Source organism: Pleurodeles waltl, chromosome 3_1 (genome assembly GCF_031143425.1).
Source record: "Pleurodeles waltl isolate 20211129_DDA chromosome 3_1, aPleWal1.hap1.20221129, whole genome shotgun sequence".
Classification (NCBI taxonomy): Eukaryota; Metazoa; Chordata; class Amphibia; order Caudata; family Salamandridae; genus Pleurodeles; species Pleurodeles waltl.
Window position 1 is genome coordinate 44,097,959 of NC_090440.1, and position 14,451 is coordinate 44,112,409.

A 14,451-nucleotide genomic window follows, 5' to 3' on the forward strand; every position below is an offset into this window, starting at 1 on the left:
CAAGGACAGATGTTAAATGCCCAGAAGGTCCGAGTGCTACACTCCCCTGCACAATCTGTAGCCACAAAGATGACTTGGGCCTCGTCATTTCTAATCTTTCTCGGAACTCAGATCAGGAGACACGGGTGGGTAGGCGAACAAAAGACCCTTGTTCCATTCCAACCAGAATGCATTTGGTAACAAGAGTTCTTGCAGAAAATTCAATGTGCAAAACTCTAAACTGTACGTTCTTGAGTGTGGTGATAAGATCTCATTAGGTTTCTCCCCAGTGTTGGAAGATGCTCTGGGCCACATCGGGATGAAAGTGCCACTCATTGTCTGCCAGATTTCGCCTGCCCAGTTCACCTGCTCTTGCATTCTGGGTCCCTCCTGGGTGGTTCATGATCAAGAAAAGAAGAAAATGCTGAGATGGTCCAACCATCCTCAGAGGTGTACAGTCTTGCCACAGGATCCAGGACTACCCTGCTCTTTGCAGTACCACGTGGTGGAGGTGTTGTTCATGAGAACCTGCACCATCATTGATTGGTGGCAGGAAGGCTTTCAGAGCCAGAAGAATGATATGGAGCCATGTCTCCGTCACAGACCAGAGTTCCATGATCTCCACCTCCCCAGCCCAGCAGGGACACATCCATCACAACTGTGAGCTCTAGCAGGGGAAATGAGAGAAGCCTGCTGTTGAGCAAATTCCTTTCAAGCAGCAACAACTTCAGCCGTCTCCTCCAAGACCTTAATGGCATCAGCCAGACTGCCTTGATGCTGTGTCTACTGGTACTTCAAATTTCATTGCAGAGCACGAATGTACCATCTAGTTGCTGATGAGAAGACAGGAGGCTAGGAGGCCAAGAAGCTTCAGAGCTGATCTCACTGTTATTTAGGCTTCAGCCTGAAACATCACAATCATAACATGAATGTCTTGGATCCATTGCAGCAGAGGGAAAGCTTCGAACCCCCCTGAGTCTAAAAGTGCCCCAATGAATGGAAGTCTCTGCAAAGGAGTCAGATGGGACTTCAGTGTGAAAACAGTGAACCCCAACTATGTCAAGAGGACTGCCATCGCCTGGAGGTGGTCCTCGATGCCTGTGGTGCACCCACCATCCAGAGTCATTTGCTGAGGCACAAGAATACTTGTACCCCAGTCGTCCAAAGAAGGGCAGCAATCAGTTGTGGGCCAGTATGAGCATTCTGAAGTTGTCCTTCACCAGGAAGGCATTCAGAAGCCAAAGGTCCAGAATAGGCCTGCGGCTCTACTCCTTCATCAGAACAAAGAAATAGTGAGAGTAACAACCGGCCTTTTTCTGTGTCTGAAACCCTCTCAACAGCACACTTGGAGAGCAACAACTACACCACCTGAAACAGTAAAGACAGGCGCTCATATGAAATTTGCTCTGGAGTAGAAGGAATAGTAAGTTGGACAGAAGGAAAAGGCATTGCATAGACATTTTTATTGATCTGTAAGTTCCATCTGTTGGACATGATGGATTGCCAAACTAGGAGACAATGTCAAATTCTGCCCCCCACCGGCCTGGTCTGTGTCACATCCACCAGTGTCAACTAAGTACAACACCGGTACTGACCACCCTCTCCAGGAAATCTATAGTATCCAGACCTGCGCGGATGACACACTTGGCCACTTCCTGTAGATCATCAGTTGTCTGGGCCAAAGAAGCCATAACCTGTTACGGGCCTGCCAGCAAGATTTCACTGTCCATGTACCAAAGGGCGTGTGTATAACGATCCAGCACAAAACCAGAATTTACGGATCGCAATGTTAGACTGGCAAAAGAAAACATGTGCTTACCAAAAGCCTCAATTTTCTTGGGCTCGCTATTCAGAGGAGAGGTGAGGAACTCCTACTCACCAGGCACCAGACTGTGACATCTGGCCACCTGCCTATTCACAAGCAGGCAAGAACAAAGCTTTGTCCAAGTGGCCATCAAAATATCAGTGAGGGCATCATTAACAGGAAGCATGACCGCAGAAGTAGCTGGCCCAGGCTGTAAAATCTTGGTTAGAACATTTGTTTTGGCCTTATCTGCCCTACGAGTCCCCCACACCCCAATGAGGAACTCTCTTCCATTGGTGACCCAAGTGTTGACTCACATTCTGTCTTAGGCATGTGTAAACCACACTAACAGTCTGTAAATCAATGTACAAGGCATCATTAGTACAATAAGCAGGGAGCAAGCCATCTCCATCACCACCATCCTGGCATGTCTCTTGCTCAAGCATAGGACCAGAGCCAGCAGCAATAAGGTAATGAAGCCCCTGCTGGCAGATGCAATGTGGCAGAGACACTAGGTAGAGTCAGGTTGCATGATCACCGGTTGTGCTTTTGCGATTTCATAGCGCAGGTCAGGCTCTAATCAAAGAAAGTTCAGGTCTGGACATCGGTGTTGGCTTTTGATCCTCTTCCAGCTCCGGTGGTATTGCTACCAGCATCTGTATACCAGGGACCAGCGTGGATCTCCAGGCCAGAAACAGAAGTCGGTGTTGGTAATGAGTCCTAAGGTGACAAATGGCGCTGAGGAAAGAGCCGCTGGCAGTGACCCAAATGGAGGACCCTGCAGTTCCATGGGCTTCAATGCACGTCACAGGGGGAGGGAAGTGAAGCAAACATTTGTGACATGGCCTCCTTGAAGGCCTTCATCGTCTGCGCTGTCAACGACGACCCGGGAAATTAGAGACACATTGGTACCAGCTGAGAAATCGGCTCTGTGGTCGGAGACCTCTGAGGGCTACAACTGACATCATGATGCCATGGGGCTTCTCCCCCTGGCGAGATGGATTCAACTCCCACTTTGCCTTCTTATGCTTGCACTTGGACTTACTGAAGGACTGCAAGTCTGAAGCTGAGTGGTGACAGGAACTGTTCTGGAATGGGTCTGCGCCATGGGCAGAAGTGGGTCTTACACAGAGGCCTTGACTTCTACTTGTGTTCAGTGACAGAGTTGCACGCTCCGGTCTTGGGTCGCCTTCGGGTGCAGTCTGCATTCTGCATTCAGGAGCACTTATCTCGAGACCTGGAATCGTGGCTCGCGCCCAGACACCAAAGACACACCTTGTGCTGGTCCTCGATTAACACCTGCTTCACAGCTTGGCTTTAAACATTTTGTTTTGGTGGAGACATCATTCTCTAACACAATGGCGAAATCGTCTGAAGAAAAAGTGACAAAGTTTGGGAAAGTAGCTCCAGATCCACATTGGAAAGCACAGAAAAAAGGTACTGCAATGAGCACGCAGGGGTCGCGCTTATTTAAGGCTCCGTTCTGTCACTTAGGGCTGGATTACAACTTTGGAGGAGGTGTTAATGCGTCCCAAAAGTGACGTTAAAGTGACGGATATACCACCAGCCGTATTACGAGTCCATTATATCCTATGGAACTCGTAATACGGCTGGTGGTATATCCGTCACTTTACCATCACTTTTGAGACGGATTAACACCTCCTCCAAAGTTGTAATCAGGCTCTTAGTGTCAGCACGGAGCAGTATGGCGCCACTTTGTGGCATGCAGGAGCAGTGCTATGGAAAAAAGTTTCCTGGATCCAGTCTGGCACCTTGGGGCCATTCTAAGATGAGGAATCTGCAGCTATAACTATCAATCAGGAAGGATCAGTTCCTTCCTCACTGACCTCAGCCAACAAACCAAATATGGTCTGCAACATCATTTGTTCAGAAAGCATCCTACGGAGAGCCAAATGGCTCAGCCCTTTCACCTTCGATTTACAGCTTATATGCGTATGACTCCTAGCACATGTTCTTGCACACTATGGTGTACACTTTCAAATACATGCTGACAACACCTGATACAGATTTAAACGAATGTCAGTGCCTTAACCTTGTCTATGAATGGATGCAAGAAAGTTGTCTTAGTCTGAGTGCAGCAAAAACTGAGATCCCTCTCTGACAGTACTAATCAGAAATCCACCCTGTTTGAATGGTACCCCTTCGAATGAACCCAGGAAGCCCCCGCCCACTACAATTAAGCAGTTCTATTCAACGTCAACATATCTATTTCCACGCAAATTAATACGGCGGTCAAGGGCAAACTACATCTTTGTGCTGAAGGATCCTCCCCTCCAGGATCTGGATCCACATGGTAGAAATGATTATTTTTTCTGCAGGATTACTGTGACACAGTAGACATGAGGCTTTACCAAAAACCCAATTAAACAATGAAGAGACTGCAGAATCATGCTGACAGCCTATGCTTAAATCCTCGTTACTCGAAGCATCCCAGAATCGTCTGGGGTACATGCAGAAACAAGCAGTCACTACATTGCAACCAGAAATCACAGTTCCGCTACTTAACATAAGATCACCGAACATTAAAGAGACTAAAACGTGGAGGCAGTTCATTAGGAGTTCCAAACTCTGAGTTATGAAATGCTCCGAACCCAACCCTGATGGTAGAACATAAATATGTGCCCTTCAGGAAACTCATGGAAACTGAACTACCCAGACTGGCATCTGATTAAACCTTGCTAGGAGCAAGTGCTGAATATGGGACTTAGTTTATGCCTCAGACAACTGGACCCCTGCTTCATCAATCCTGGACTTTCAATTAGAACTGAATAGCCAACTGAAGCAGCCATGAGACTGCAAATAGCTCTGTAATAAACCAGAAGTAAATAAAGTATTACTACCCAAGCTATCCTTGTAGCGATTGACTTTCGAATGAGGAAAGAGTGACATAATTATGTCAGAATCTGAACCTAGATCTGCTGCGCATACTTGGATAACTTAGCGTTATTAAAACGTGTGAGTGGCTGATATGTTAAAATGTAACAACTAAGAGGCCTTGGGAACGAGCACTGACAAAGGCAACAGGTTCGGCTTTTGTGTCCTAAGTGAGGACTGACACAACTAGCCACTCCCACACATACAAACCAACAGACATGCAAACACACTAAAACAACCACACCAAAGCTCTCACAAAGACACAATCACACAACACCCCTAGTCAGGGAGCACACAGGCAGGAAGTGTAGACAAGAAACCTCTAGTGTGTGATGTGATAGAGGCCATAGACCTCCAGGCCCATCCAATCCTTGCCCTCTTTGCACTGGAGTGCACTCTCAATGCTCATTCCATCCTATTCCCCTTTGGCATATAAATACATAGATGTGCAGCTCAGCACCGAGCAGGACATTTTAAACGTGTTTGCCTGTCCCAGTGTAACTGTACCGTGCGTCAGCCATGTTTTCTTGTTCATGATAATGTGGCCCAGATGATGTACCAGTCTCTGAGGCACACTGTGGCACTTGAAACGTGAAGGTGTGGAATAGCTTGCCCAAGCTTTCACTCTTAAAGGCCAGCTTCACGGTTCCCATAAGCTCAGCAGTCACGTGATCTATGCTAAAACCCATGTAAATTAGAATATACACTTGAGTCTTGGTGATACTAGGAGAGCTTACCCTGACTGATGACTTCTGGGTATGCCCTGGTCAGTTGATTCTCTGATCCACAGATCAATAATCTTTCTTTTGTCTATAAACGCTTTGTCATTCAACCAAAAACATGTTCAACTTTCTTTGACAGAACTTGGTGTGAAGGCTGGGAACTGTCAAATCTTAGCCAGCAGTTGTAACAAGAGGACACCCACTCAACAGCTCCAGGCACCAAAGGTACAACTGAGGTCTCTCCTTCAGGAGTTTGGTTGAAGAAGGCCTGATGACTGACTTACCACTTATGTCAGACAGTCTAGAAATGCTAATGTTTTATATCAGTGCGTGTTTGCAGTTATTGATTACCTGTTAGGTAATCTTTCATTACTAAAATTACTGAATTAGTCATCTAGACAGGTGACAAGAAGATAAACAAATTGGGTAGAGTAAGGGGGAGGACTTCCCTTAACCTAGCAGGTAGTGGTGTGAATGATATGCATGATATCTGAGCAGAAAGCCCAAAAAAGATGTCTTTGGTAGTCTGTGTCCTAGTGTAGACACCACTATTTCAGAGTGCTTAAAGAGTTACAAAAGTTCAGCTGCCAGCACCTTCTGTGGGTATCAACTACTCTATGACTGGAGGAGTTTGGATTGGAAGGGGATCAGTGGAAAAATGTGAAAATACTTTCCAAGCTTCTTCCTAAGTAGCTAGAAGGAAGAGCTTTCTGACATTTTCCAACATTACCTTTAATTTCCTATCTGCCTTTCCCAAGTCCTCCTCTGGGATGAGCATCAGTGCAATACAGCACACTACCCAGACTCTGAATGTGGGTACAGTAAAGATAAACGGGAGCCAAGAAATTCAAACCGAGTAAGGACCCACTTAGCGGAACTCCTACCCAAGTCCGTCCTCAGCAACCATAGTACCAAGACAGCCCTCATTGCTACAAGGGATGATATTCACACCATACTGGACACTCCGCAACCCTAATTCTGCTCGAACTCTCTGCAGCTTTCAACATTCTTTCACAACACACTCATCACCAGACTCCATGACGCAGGAATACAAGGACTAGCCCTCTAATCGTTGCGCTACTTCATATCCGGAATAACACAATGCGTCAGGCTGCAACCTTTCACCTCCGAACCCAAAGACGTCATCTGCATAGTCCTAAAAAGGTCATCTCTCACCCCTACCCTCTTCAAAATCTACCTCGTGCCCCTTGCAAAGGTAACCTACTCCCACAGACTCTGCATCATCTCGTATGCTGATGACATTTAACTCATCCTGTCCCTCCCAGAAGACCCCATCAACACCAAAAACAACTTTAAACACTGTATGATGGAAGTCACTACCTGAATGCGCACCAACTACTTGAAACTCATCACAAAGGAAAAGGAAGTCATATTTTGAGACCCAAGAACTTCCCTTGGGACACCAGGGACCCTAATGACCAGGCTTGTACCCAGGGCATCATCCTGGACACTGAACTCTCCATGAGAACCCAAATCAATGCTGCCACATCCACCTGCTTCAACATTCTCCGCTTGTTCAGGGAACTCTTGAAATGGCTCCGCTTGAGCACCAGAATGACTGTCACCCAGAGGTAACAATGTCTGAAGAACCTGGGTGTGGGCATGGCATCAATTTACAGGTTGGTTTAATTTGGGGGGTGGCCTTTGGTGCAAGAAAACTGTGTTTTAAAGAGAAATTTAAGATTGCTTAAGTTCTGTAGGACTCTGCTGGTAAACTTCTTACATTCCATGAAGACTGGACTCATACTGCTTGTGCTGCATTTGTTCTGGTTAAGTGAAACTTGCTATACCCAGATTATACCTATTTTGTAAAAGAAGCTTGCCTGGTACAGACTCGGTTGTACCTGTCCATTTGGGAGAAAGTCTGGCAGTGGCATACACTGTACTGTATCTGTCGTGCTTGTTCAGAAACTTGCAGTGGTATTGTTTGCCCTCCGAGAGAGTGTATATATATTGATATCCTGTCCCCTTTGTGAGATATGCCTGACTTGGTAGATCCTTAGCTGTATCTTTCTTGTTCGTGGTGAAAACCTCCAATGGTACTATCTGTGCTGTATCTGTCCTGTTTGTGGAAGACGCTTGCAGTGGTATTGTCTAATCTGTGGTGTACACCATGCTGTATGTGTCCTGTTTGTACTGTACCTTTCTCATATGTGAAATACGCTTCATACGGTATTGCCTGTGCAGCATCTGTCATGTTTCTGAAGAGGCCTGCAGTGGTATTATCTGTGCTGTATCTGTCTTCTTCCAGTGATACTTGCTACGCCTGTGTTGTACATGTCCCGTTTGCAGGGTTGATTGCCGTAGTATAGCCTCAGCTCTCAACACACAATACAGAGGGGGAGACAAAGCCAATGTACATCCTACGTTTGCACATACACTCAATCAAACCAAGTACAGTAGCTAATACACAAAAACTACGTCTACTGTGTTCTAGTATGGATACGCAGCTAGGAATCCCAAGCAGGAACACACCAGAACGTCTGTCATAACAAGACTCAAGGGAGGACCATCCTTATGGAAGAGGAAGCCACAAACACCTATTAGCATCATACTTCATCCTTGGCAACCTCTCCCCACCCTGTTGGGACAATGCCACCAAAGAGGACTCAAACTTCCGGACTGACTTGAGTAGGTTAGTCCGGGAGGTTTGAGAAGGCCCTGGTGGCGCTGTCCATTGTGACCGAAGTTCCGGTGCATCCCTACTTGGGATCCTTATCTGTGTATCCCTAGCCCCAGCTGTTCCTGTCACAGTTTGTAGTGGGATTGTCTGTGCTGTACCTGTCCATTTTGTGAGGAAGCGCGCAGTGGTCATGTGTGTGTTGTTTCTGCCATGTTTGTTAGGAGGACCGTGGTGATACTGTGTGTGCCGTGTGAGTGACACTTGCTATGCTTATACTATACATGTCTCTTCTGTGAGAGATGAGATGTCTGTCCGGGTACAGACTCTGCTGTACCTTTCTCATTTGTGAGTCAAGCTCCCAATGATCTTGTTTGTGAAGTATATGGCCTGTTTGTCAGAGAAGCTTTCACTTTTCTACCAAACTGCACCTGACTGGTCTGTGTTGGTAGCACGTCCTTGTGGCTGCCTATCACATGGGGCCGAACTGCAGCTCCAGAAAGGCTGAAGGTTTCCCAGGGGTGTGGAATTCCTATAGCATGATGCCCGGGACATATTGTTTGGGGTCAAGGACAACAAGTTTTCATTTTTATGTTGTCTTTGACACAAGTAGGCCCAACCCCCTGCAGCACAAACCCTTTGGTTACCAGTTTATAGAGAAGGGAACTGTCTGCAGTTGAGGTCATATTTGTATTCGAATGTTAATGCTGTTTGAACTTTTATTTATGGATCATTAATGCAAAGCCTTTCTTACTAGGGTGGGCGTTCTAAATAAACGCTGTAAGGTCACACTGCACTACTGACAGCGGTTACAGTAAAAAAAAAAAAAAAAGTGTACACAATCTGTTGAAAAGTTCAACAATATGAGGCTACATCTAATGCTCCCAGAATGTTCTCTGATTAGATGCAAATGTTTTCAGAAGCTTGTAAGCAAGATTGAGGATTCTTTGCTTTCAAAATAAAATGTTCAGAACCAAAATACAAGTAGGAAAAAACGTTTTGCTAAATTACTGTGGTGTTAGGTACTAATTCTTTGAATCATCATTTAGTAAAATATGTTGATGCATGCTAGTATTTACCAAAAATATTCATAATGGAAAATCAGTGTAACCATTTTCAACAAGATTATGGGAAACATGAAAATAAACAGGCACTGGCAAATCCAACATTGGTTGTCAGTCCTTTGGTTTTGTCAATGCGTGTCTTGTTTTAACATTGCTTTTGTAACACTATTGTTTTTGAAGCTGGCAGGCCCTCACCATTGTTACAAACATTGGCAAAAAGCAACAAAAAAAAAAACGTTTTTTGGTCTCAAAAAGCACACTTTGCACAGTAGTTCCTGGCACTGAACGGAACTATTTTGAGTACCAAAATGATCCCTGTGGAAGATCAGAATGCTATCACTCACAGTAAAGCCAGCCGATAGATAGATAGAGAGGGAAAACAAAATGTCTTGGTTAACACCAGACCTAATTAGGGGCCCAATTCTTGAACAAAGTCACAAAAAGTGCACCCATGGTGTATGTCTTTGAATTAGCGGCTTTTGTGAAGAATTAGAGCAGAAAATCGTACTCCTAGAAAATATTTGTGAACTGAATTTTAGCACGAGCAAATATGCATGGGTGAGTTTGCTCATGTAAAAATCTATTGAGTGTTTACAAGTCCACTTTTCATCCAACCACTTTCTTCCCAACCCTTGAAGAACTTCTACTTCTGCCCCTTTCAGAAGTAAATTTCCAACCTTTCTCAGAAAATCCTTAAGACATGCAAGTTAGTAAGTTCGCACAGACTCAAAGGCATTCCAGCCGTGGAACTATTGCTTACTGCTTCCTCGAGCCCCAGTATGTAAAGGACCTTAAAACCTGGCTCTTCAACTGAAGCTCAGAGGTCAAACCCCTTCAGCGCCTTGAAACTCTTATGAGTGAGTAGCTATGCTTCATAAACACTGATTTTGTTAGATTAGATCTGCAGAAAGGTGGCAAAATAAGGAAATTGCTAGTATTCAAGCCCTAGTATAGTACTACCCCTGGCATAATCAGAGAGGCTATTATCAGAGCTCTTACATAATGAGAGTGCTGCTATAAATTGTTGCTGCACTACGTGGCACCAAACGGACAGTAGATATTTTTACAGGACAAGTAGATTTAAGAAGCAACCTGCCCCATGGGCAAGTTGATATGTTATTACATTCCACACCCCTGAATTTCCTATGGGCTGCTACAATATGGGTTGATTTTGCTGCTGCAGGTGTGTAATCCTCCTCCTACTGTGGTAGACCCTAATGTAAAAATGCATCCTTGGTCCCACTTTTCTAAAAAAAACTGGGTGATGTAGGAACCCTATTCCCATGATCCCAAAAATCCAGCAGAGGGCCAGACTTGTTTGCTATATTGAGTCATGCTGGTATCACTACACTTCTGGAACAGCTTTTGTTTCAAAGTCAGTTGCTGGACTCTCAGGTTTAATCTGATCTGGTACAGATTTCAATCCTTGTGAATGTGTTTGCAGGTTCCTAAAGATTGAGAAAAGGGAAAGCCCAGCTACAAGAGAACAAACCACCAGCTTCTCTGGTTAAAAAATAAACTTCACTGACAAACATGGACATGCTCTCTTGATTCGCCCAGTACTTAAAACACCCACCTTGGCCTCGATCCCGACGAATGTTTGTTCGCTGTCTCCAAGGGATCTCTCGTTGGAGCTGCTCAAACATCCAGTCTGCTTCTTTGGGGTCAACGAAACCAGGAAAGAGACGTAGCCTGATGAAGGAGGCAGAGGAACAAGATGTCATAGAAGTATGTTTTTTCATCCACTGTATGAAATGCTCTATAAATTAAATTTCTCCACAAGTCACCATCAAGGCATCTGCAAGGACACAGTTCAGGATGTCTTCTGCAGCTATCACGCACAGCACTGGCAGCAGCTGAGAAAACTTCCCCTGAAACTCATGCCTAAAGGCCTAAAGAGGACCACGATGGTTAGCATTTGAGCTATGTAAGAAGCCTGACCATGATAATAATGTAATGACGGTGATGGGTGGCAGCACAGCACACAGTTCCTTGATGTAAGAAATGCCTTCACGTTTTAGGGATCTGTGTCACTCTGGTGTGAACCACTCCTTTACAGAAGAGAAGCCAATGTAAAGTCACTAATTTAAACCCAGTTTTCAAATTTCCTACATATCTCCTTCTAGATGGTGGCATATTAAAACTAAGCTTTCACCGAAAAAGGGTGCTCACAGACAGGCAAAGCCCATAGATTTCCCCCAATGTTTTCCTACCATGAAATCTAGGAAATGTCTGTGCTCTCCCCTCAGTGCCACCAAGAGCTGAGAGATGATCTTCCTGTTGATTCCTAGAATCTCAGTGGTCGGGCACCAGGCCACAGGGTGTCCCGAACATAAGCAAGGACCACCATGTCATTCGTCACAATATCAACCAGTCTCTCCAGGTGGAGGATGATACCTTTCAATTCAAGAAGAACCATTTTCCTTGTCCATCTGCTACTAGAGGAGCTTCTATTGGGAGGCAGGCTCTAAAGTTTCTAAGCCCTGGGAAACAGTGGACTTTGTTCTAACCTTTGACTTAAAATTACATTTTCTGTTGAACTCCTGTAGCAACAAAAAGAAAGTGGGTTCTCTGACTGACTGCTTTGGGTGTGGGTTTGTTGGTAAGATCTATTGTGTCTGCAAACAACAAGCGCTGCAGTACTGGCAGTACCGAGTATCGAGTTTCCAACCTACGATATGGCTAGGACCTCACAGGAACTTTTAATAATCTCCCTCTATAATCCCATGAACTTGGAATGCATCCTCTTGACTGTAGTCAGTTGCAGAGTACTGACCAGCTTCTTTCCAAAGCCAGCCATTGCAACCACACACAGATCACACTACCAGCATCTCTGCAGGTGCATCTCTGCATTCCAAGGGACTTGCAGGGCACCTCTCAAGAGTTGGAAGTATCTGCAGACAAACAATAAGCATTGAGAGGCCAACCAAATTTGTGTGCGAGTGCTGTGTACACACTGTATCAGACTGTGTTCTGATAAAGGCACATGGTCCAAGTTGGCACTTGGCACATTCAGTTTAGATGCGCCCATGAACACACTGGTGCCGTACATGTATGTTACCTCCGCAGCTTTTTGAAGATTTGGCCATCAATTTCTTTAATTTCAAACTGATGGACAGGAAGAATTTAGCCAGGGTGACTTAAAACACACCAGAGACCAGGGTCCACAGAGGGATCTTCAAACCAAGCCAGAGACAATGTAGAGGACATTTGAAACTCCCACACGGTACCAAGTACATACACACCAAATCTGAATTACATGGCGGTCAGCGTGAGAATGATGGACCACTTTTTTATCTGCCTTTGCCATCTATTCAGGGCTCCTACAGTTGTGTCTGTTTGTGCACCTTTCTTGCCATTTGCCAGAGAAGTCTGCTCTTTACAATATCACTGAGTGTCTGAGGTGAGCCTGGAGTAAACGCGTACACTGTGCTAAATTCCTGTAGGCTGAGCTTACCCAGGGGCGGCTGAAGTGTACTAGATGATAGGCCTTATGTTTACTTGCCAAATATCACACTGTGCATCATGAGGAAGAAGAGCCCAATTCCAACTTTATGTACTTCTCCCATTGGTTTTCCTAAGTGTGCTATAAGGGGCCTTCTAGGGGGCCAGTGCACGTATCCGTGTGTCTTTAAAATATAAATGCTACATGGAAGGTCAGAGCAGCACTGTACATAACATATCAACTAGCAACCCCAACTCAGTACTGGATGCCACGTGCTGGTTTCAAATCTTGTTTAATGCCTTTCTGTGTCTTTCCTTTCAGCCTGTTTGAGATGCAGACACCTTAATGGGAGTCCCATCTTATGATTTATGCAGACAAATAACTGGCAAGAAGGGCATTCCTGGAACTCAGAAGGGGTTCAACAATGCACGTCTGTGCTTTTGCATCTGTGACTGGCACACTTAAAGTTAACATGCTGATCCCCTAAAGTTGGTCTAATGTAACACAGGTGTGAGCTAGCTAGCCTTGCACTTGTGAGCTACTGCAGTGAGTCACAGAACTGGTCTGCTCCAGAGGCTCTTTCAGCCTGTAAAAACTGGACCAATGAGTCGATTCTGAGAACCCGTTGTAGCAACTCATTTCACAGCAGAATAGAGAGGGTTTGGAGGAAATTATCCGCACTTGAAGACTTTGCTACAAACAGCGCCTCGCTCTTAGGATGCTTCTAAGGCGGCCACCTTTTGAGGGAAAGATGCGATTCTCAGTGTCCTGAAGTCTGGCTGAGAGCTCTGTGGATGCTCACCTGCCCGTTGTGGTAGCAGACATTATATCAACTGCCTGGACCCACATGAATCATCGACTGTAAAAACTGAACCTTCTAAACATCTTCAGAGTTACATTAGGTGCAGAAGAGAGCTCTGGTCAGACATCTAGGATTTATTGTTATGTTCATGTATAGAACTAAAGTGTCAAAGTAAGGACACACTGTGCGACAAGCTCAGACATGGGGATCCAAGATGTGGAGCAAAGAGTGAGATTCCAAAGACAAACCAATTGCACCTGGAAGTGGTGAACAGGGAGTCAGCACTCCTTGCCTAGGCTTGTGGGGGAATGTCATACGTCCAGACTCGGAAACTAAACACATCAGGTTCCAAAGACAGGACGGATTATGAGGCCAGATTTGGGACTGGAGTTAAAGGACATGCTCTGAGGTTAATCAAACTTGCAGGAAGCTCAAAGGTTAGAGATATGACTTCAGAGCCAGAGAAAAGGGTTCAAGCAACACTCGAGATGATGTTTACCGGCATCTGTTGAGGAATGAAACCGGCAATAGAAGGGAATCAAGCCACAGGGCAACAACTTGGTGTGAAAGGACAGCCAAGGAAGCTGAATTCCATTAGCAGAGGAAAAACACAGTACTTACTGAATAAAATGTGTCATATTACACCTACCTGGATACTCCTGCAGGGGAAACACTGATGTCAAACACGCCTGCTTTGCTGTGAAGAACATGTTACATATGTTAGTGCTGAGGTGCTGAGCAAAAGATACACTGTTTACTGAGAAGAACGGACCATCCTGACCCTCTAACCAACCCCCACATGTTATCACTCACACCTCGATGATGTTTACTACCATTACCTCAGCGCACAAGGAAGAGCAATGCAGAGACAGCAACATCGCCCGCCTTTCACACTGATGTCCCCATGTGCCAAGGGTCCATCTTGTCTCCCAAAGCAAGAGGTTCCCTGAAATAGCCCTTGGATCAGTTCATCCGGGTGGCTAACAGTGAAGCGAAAATAGGTCCTATTTAATATTCTAAGACACTTAAACAAGGAAGAACAAGCCATACAGGAAGTGACCCTGATCGACAAGCGGAAGGACTTTCTGAATCCCTACAG

The 14,451-nt window shown here is 45.3% G+C and overlaps 1 protein-coding gene across 5 annotated transcripts in view; it reads right to left on the reverse strand.

The window, feature by feature from the left end:
- The window catches only part of ALKBH3 (alkB homolog 3, alpha-ketoglutarate dependent dioxygenase), a 138,335-nt gene that overhangs the window by 72,236 nt on the left and 51,648 nt on the right, over window positions 1–14,451 (reverse strand). For all 5 annotated transcript variants that reach the window (XM_069221807.1, XM_069221804.1, XM_069221806.1 and 2 more), the window contains 2 exons: window positions 14,002–14,049; window positions 10,682–10,797 (listed from right to left, as the gene is read on the reverse strand). In XM_069221807.1, the coding sequence (XP_069077908.1) occupies window positions 10,682–10,797; window positions 14,002–14,049 (164 nt within the window). The remainder of the gene's footprint in view (window positions 1–10,681; window positions 10,798–14,001; window positions 14,050–14,451) is intronic.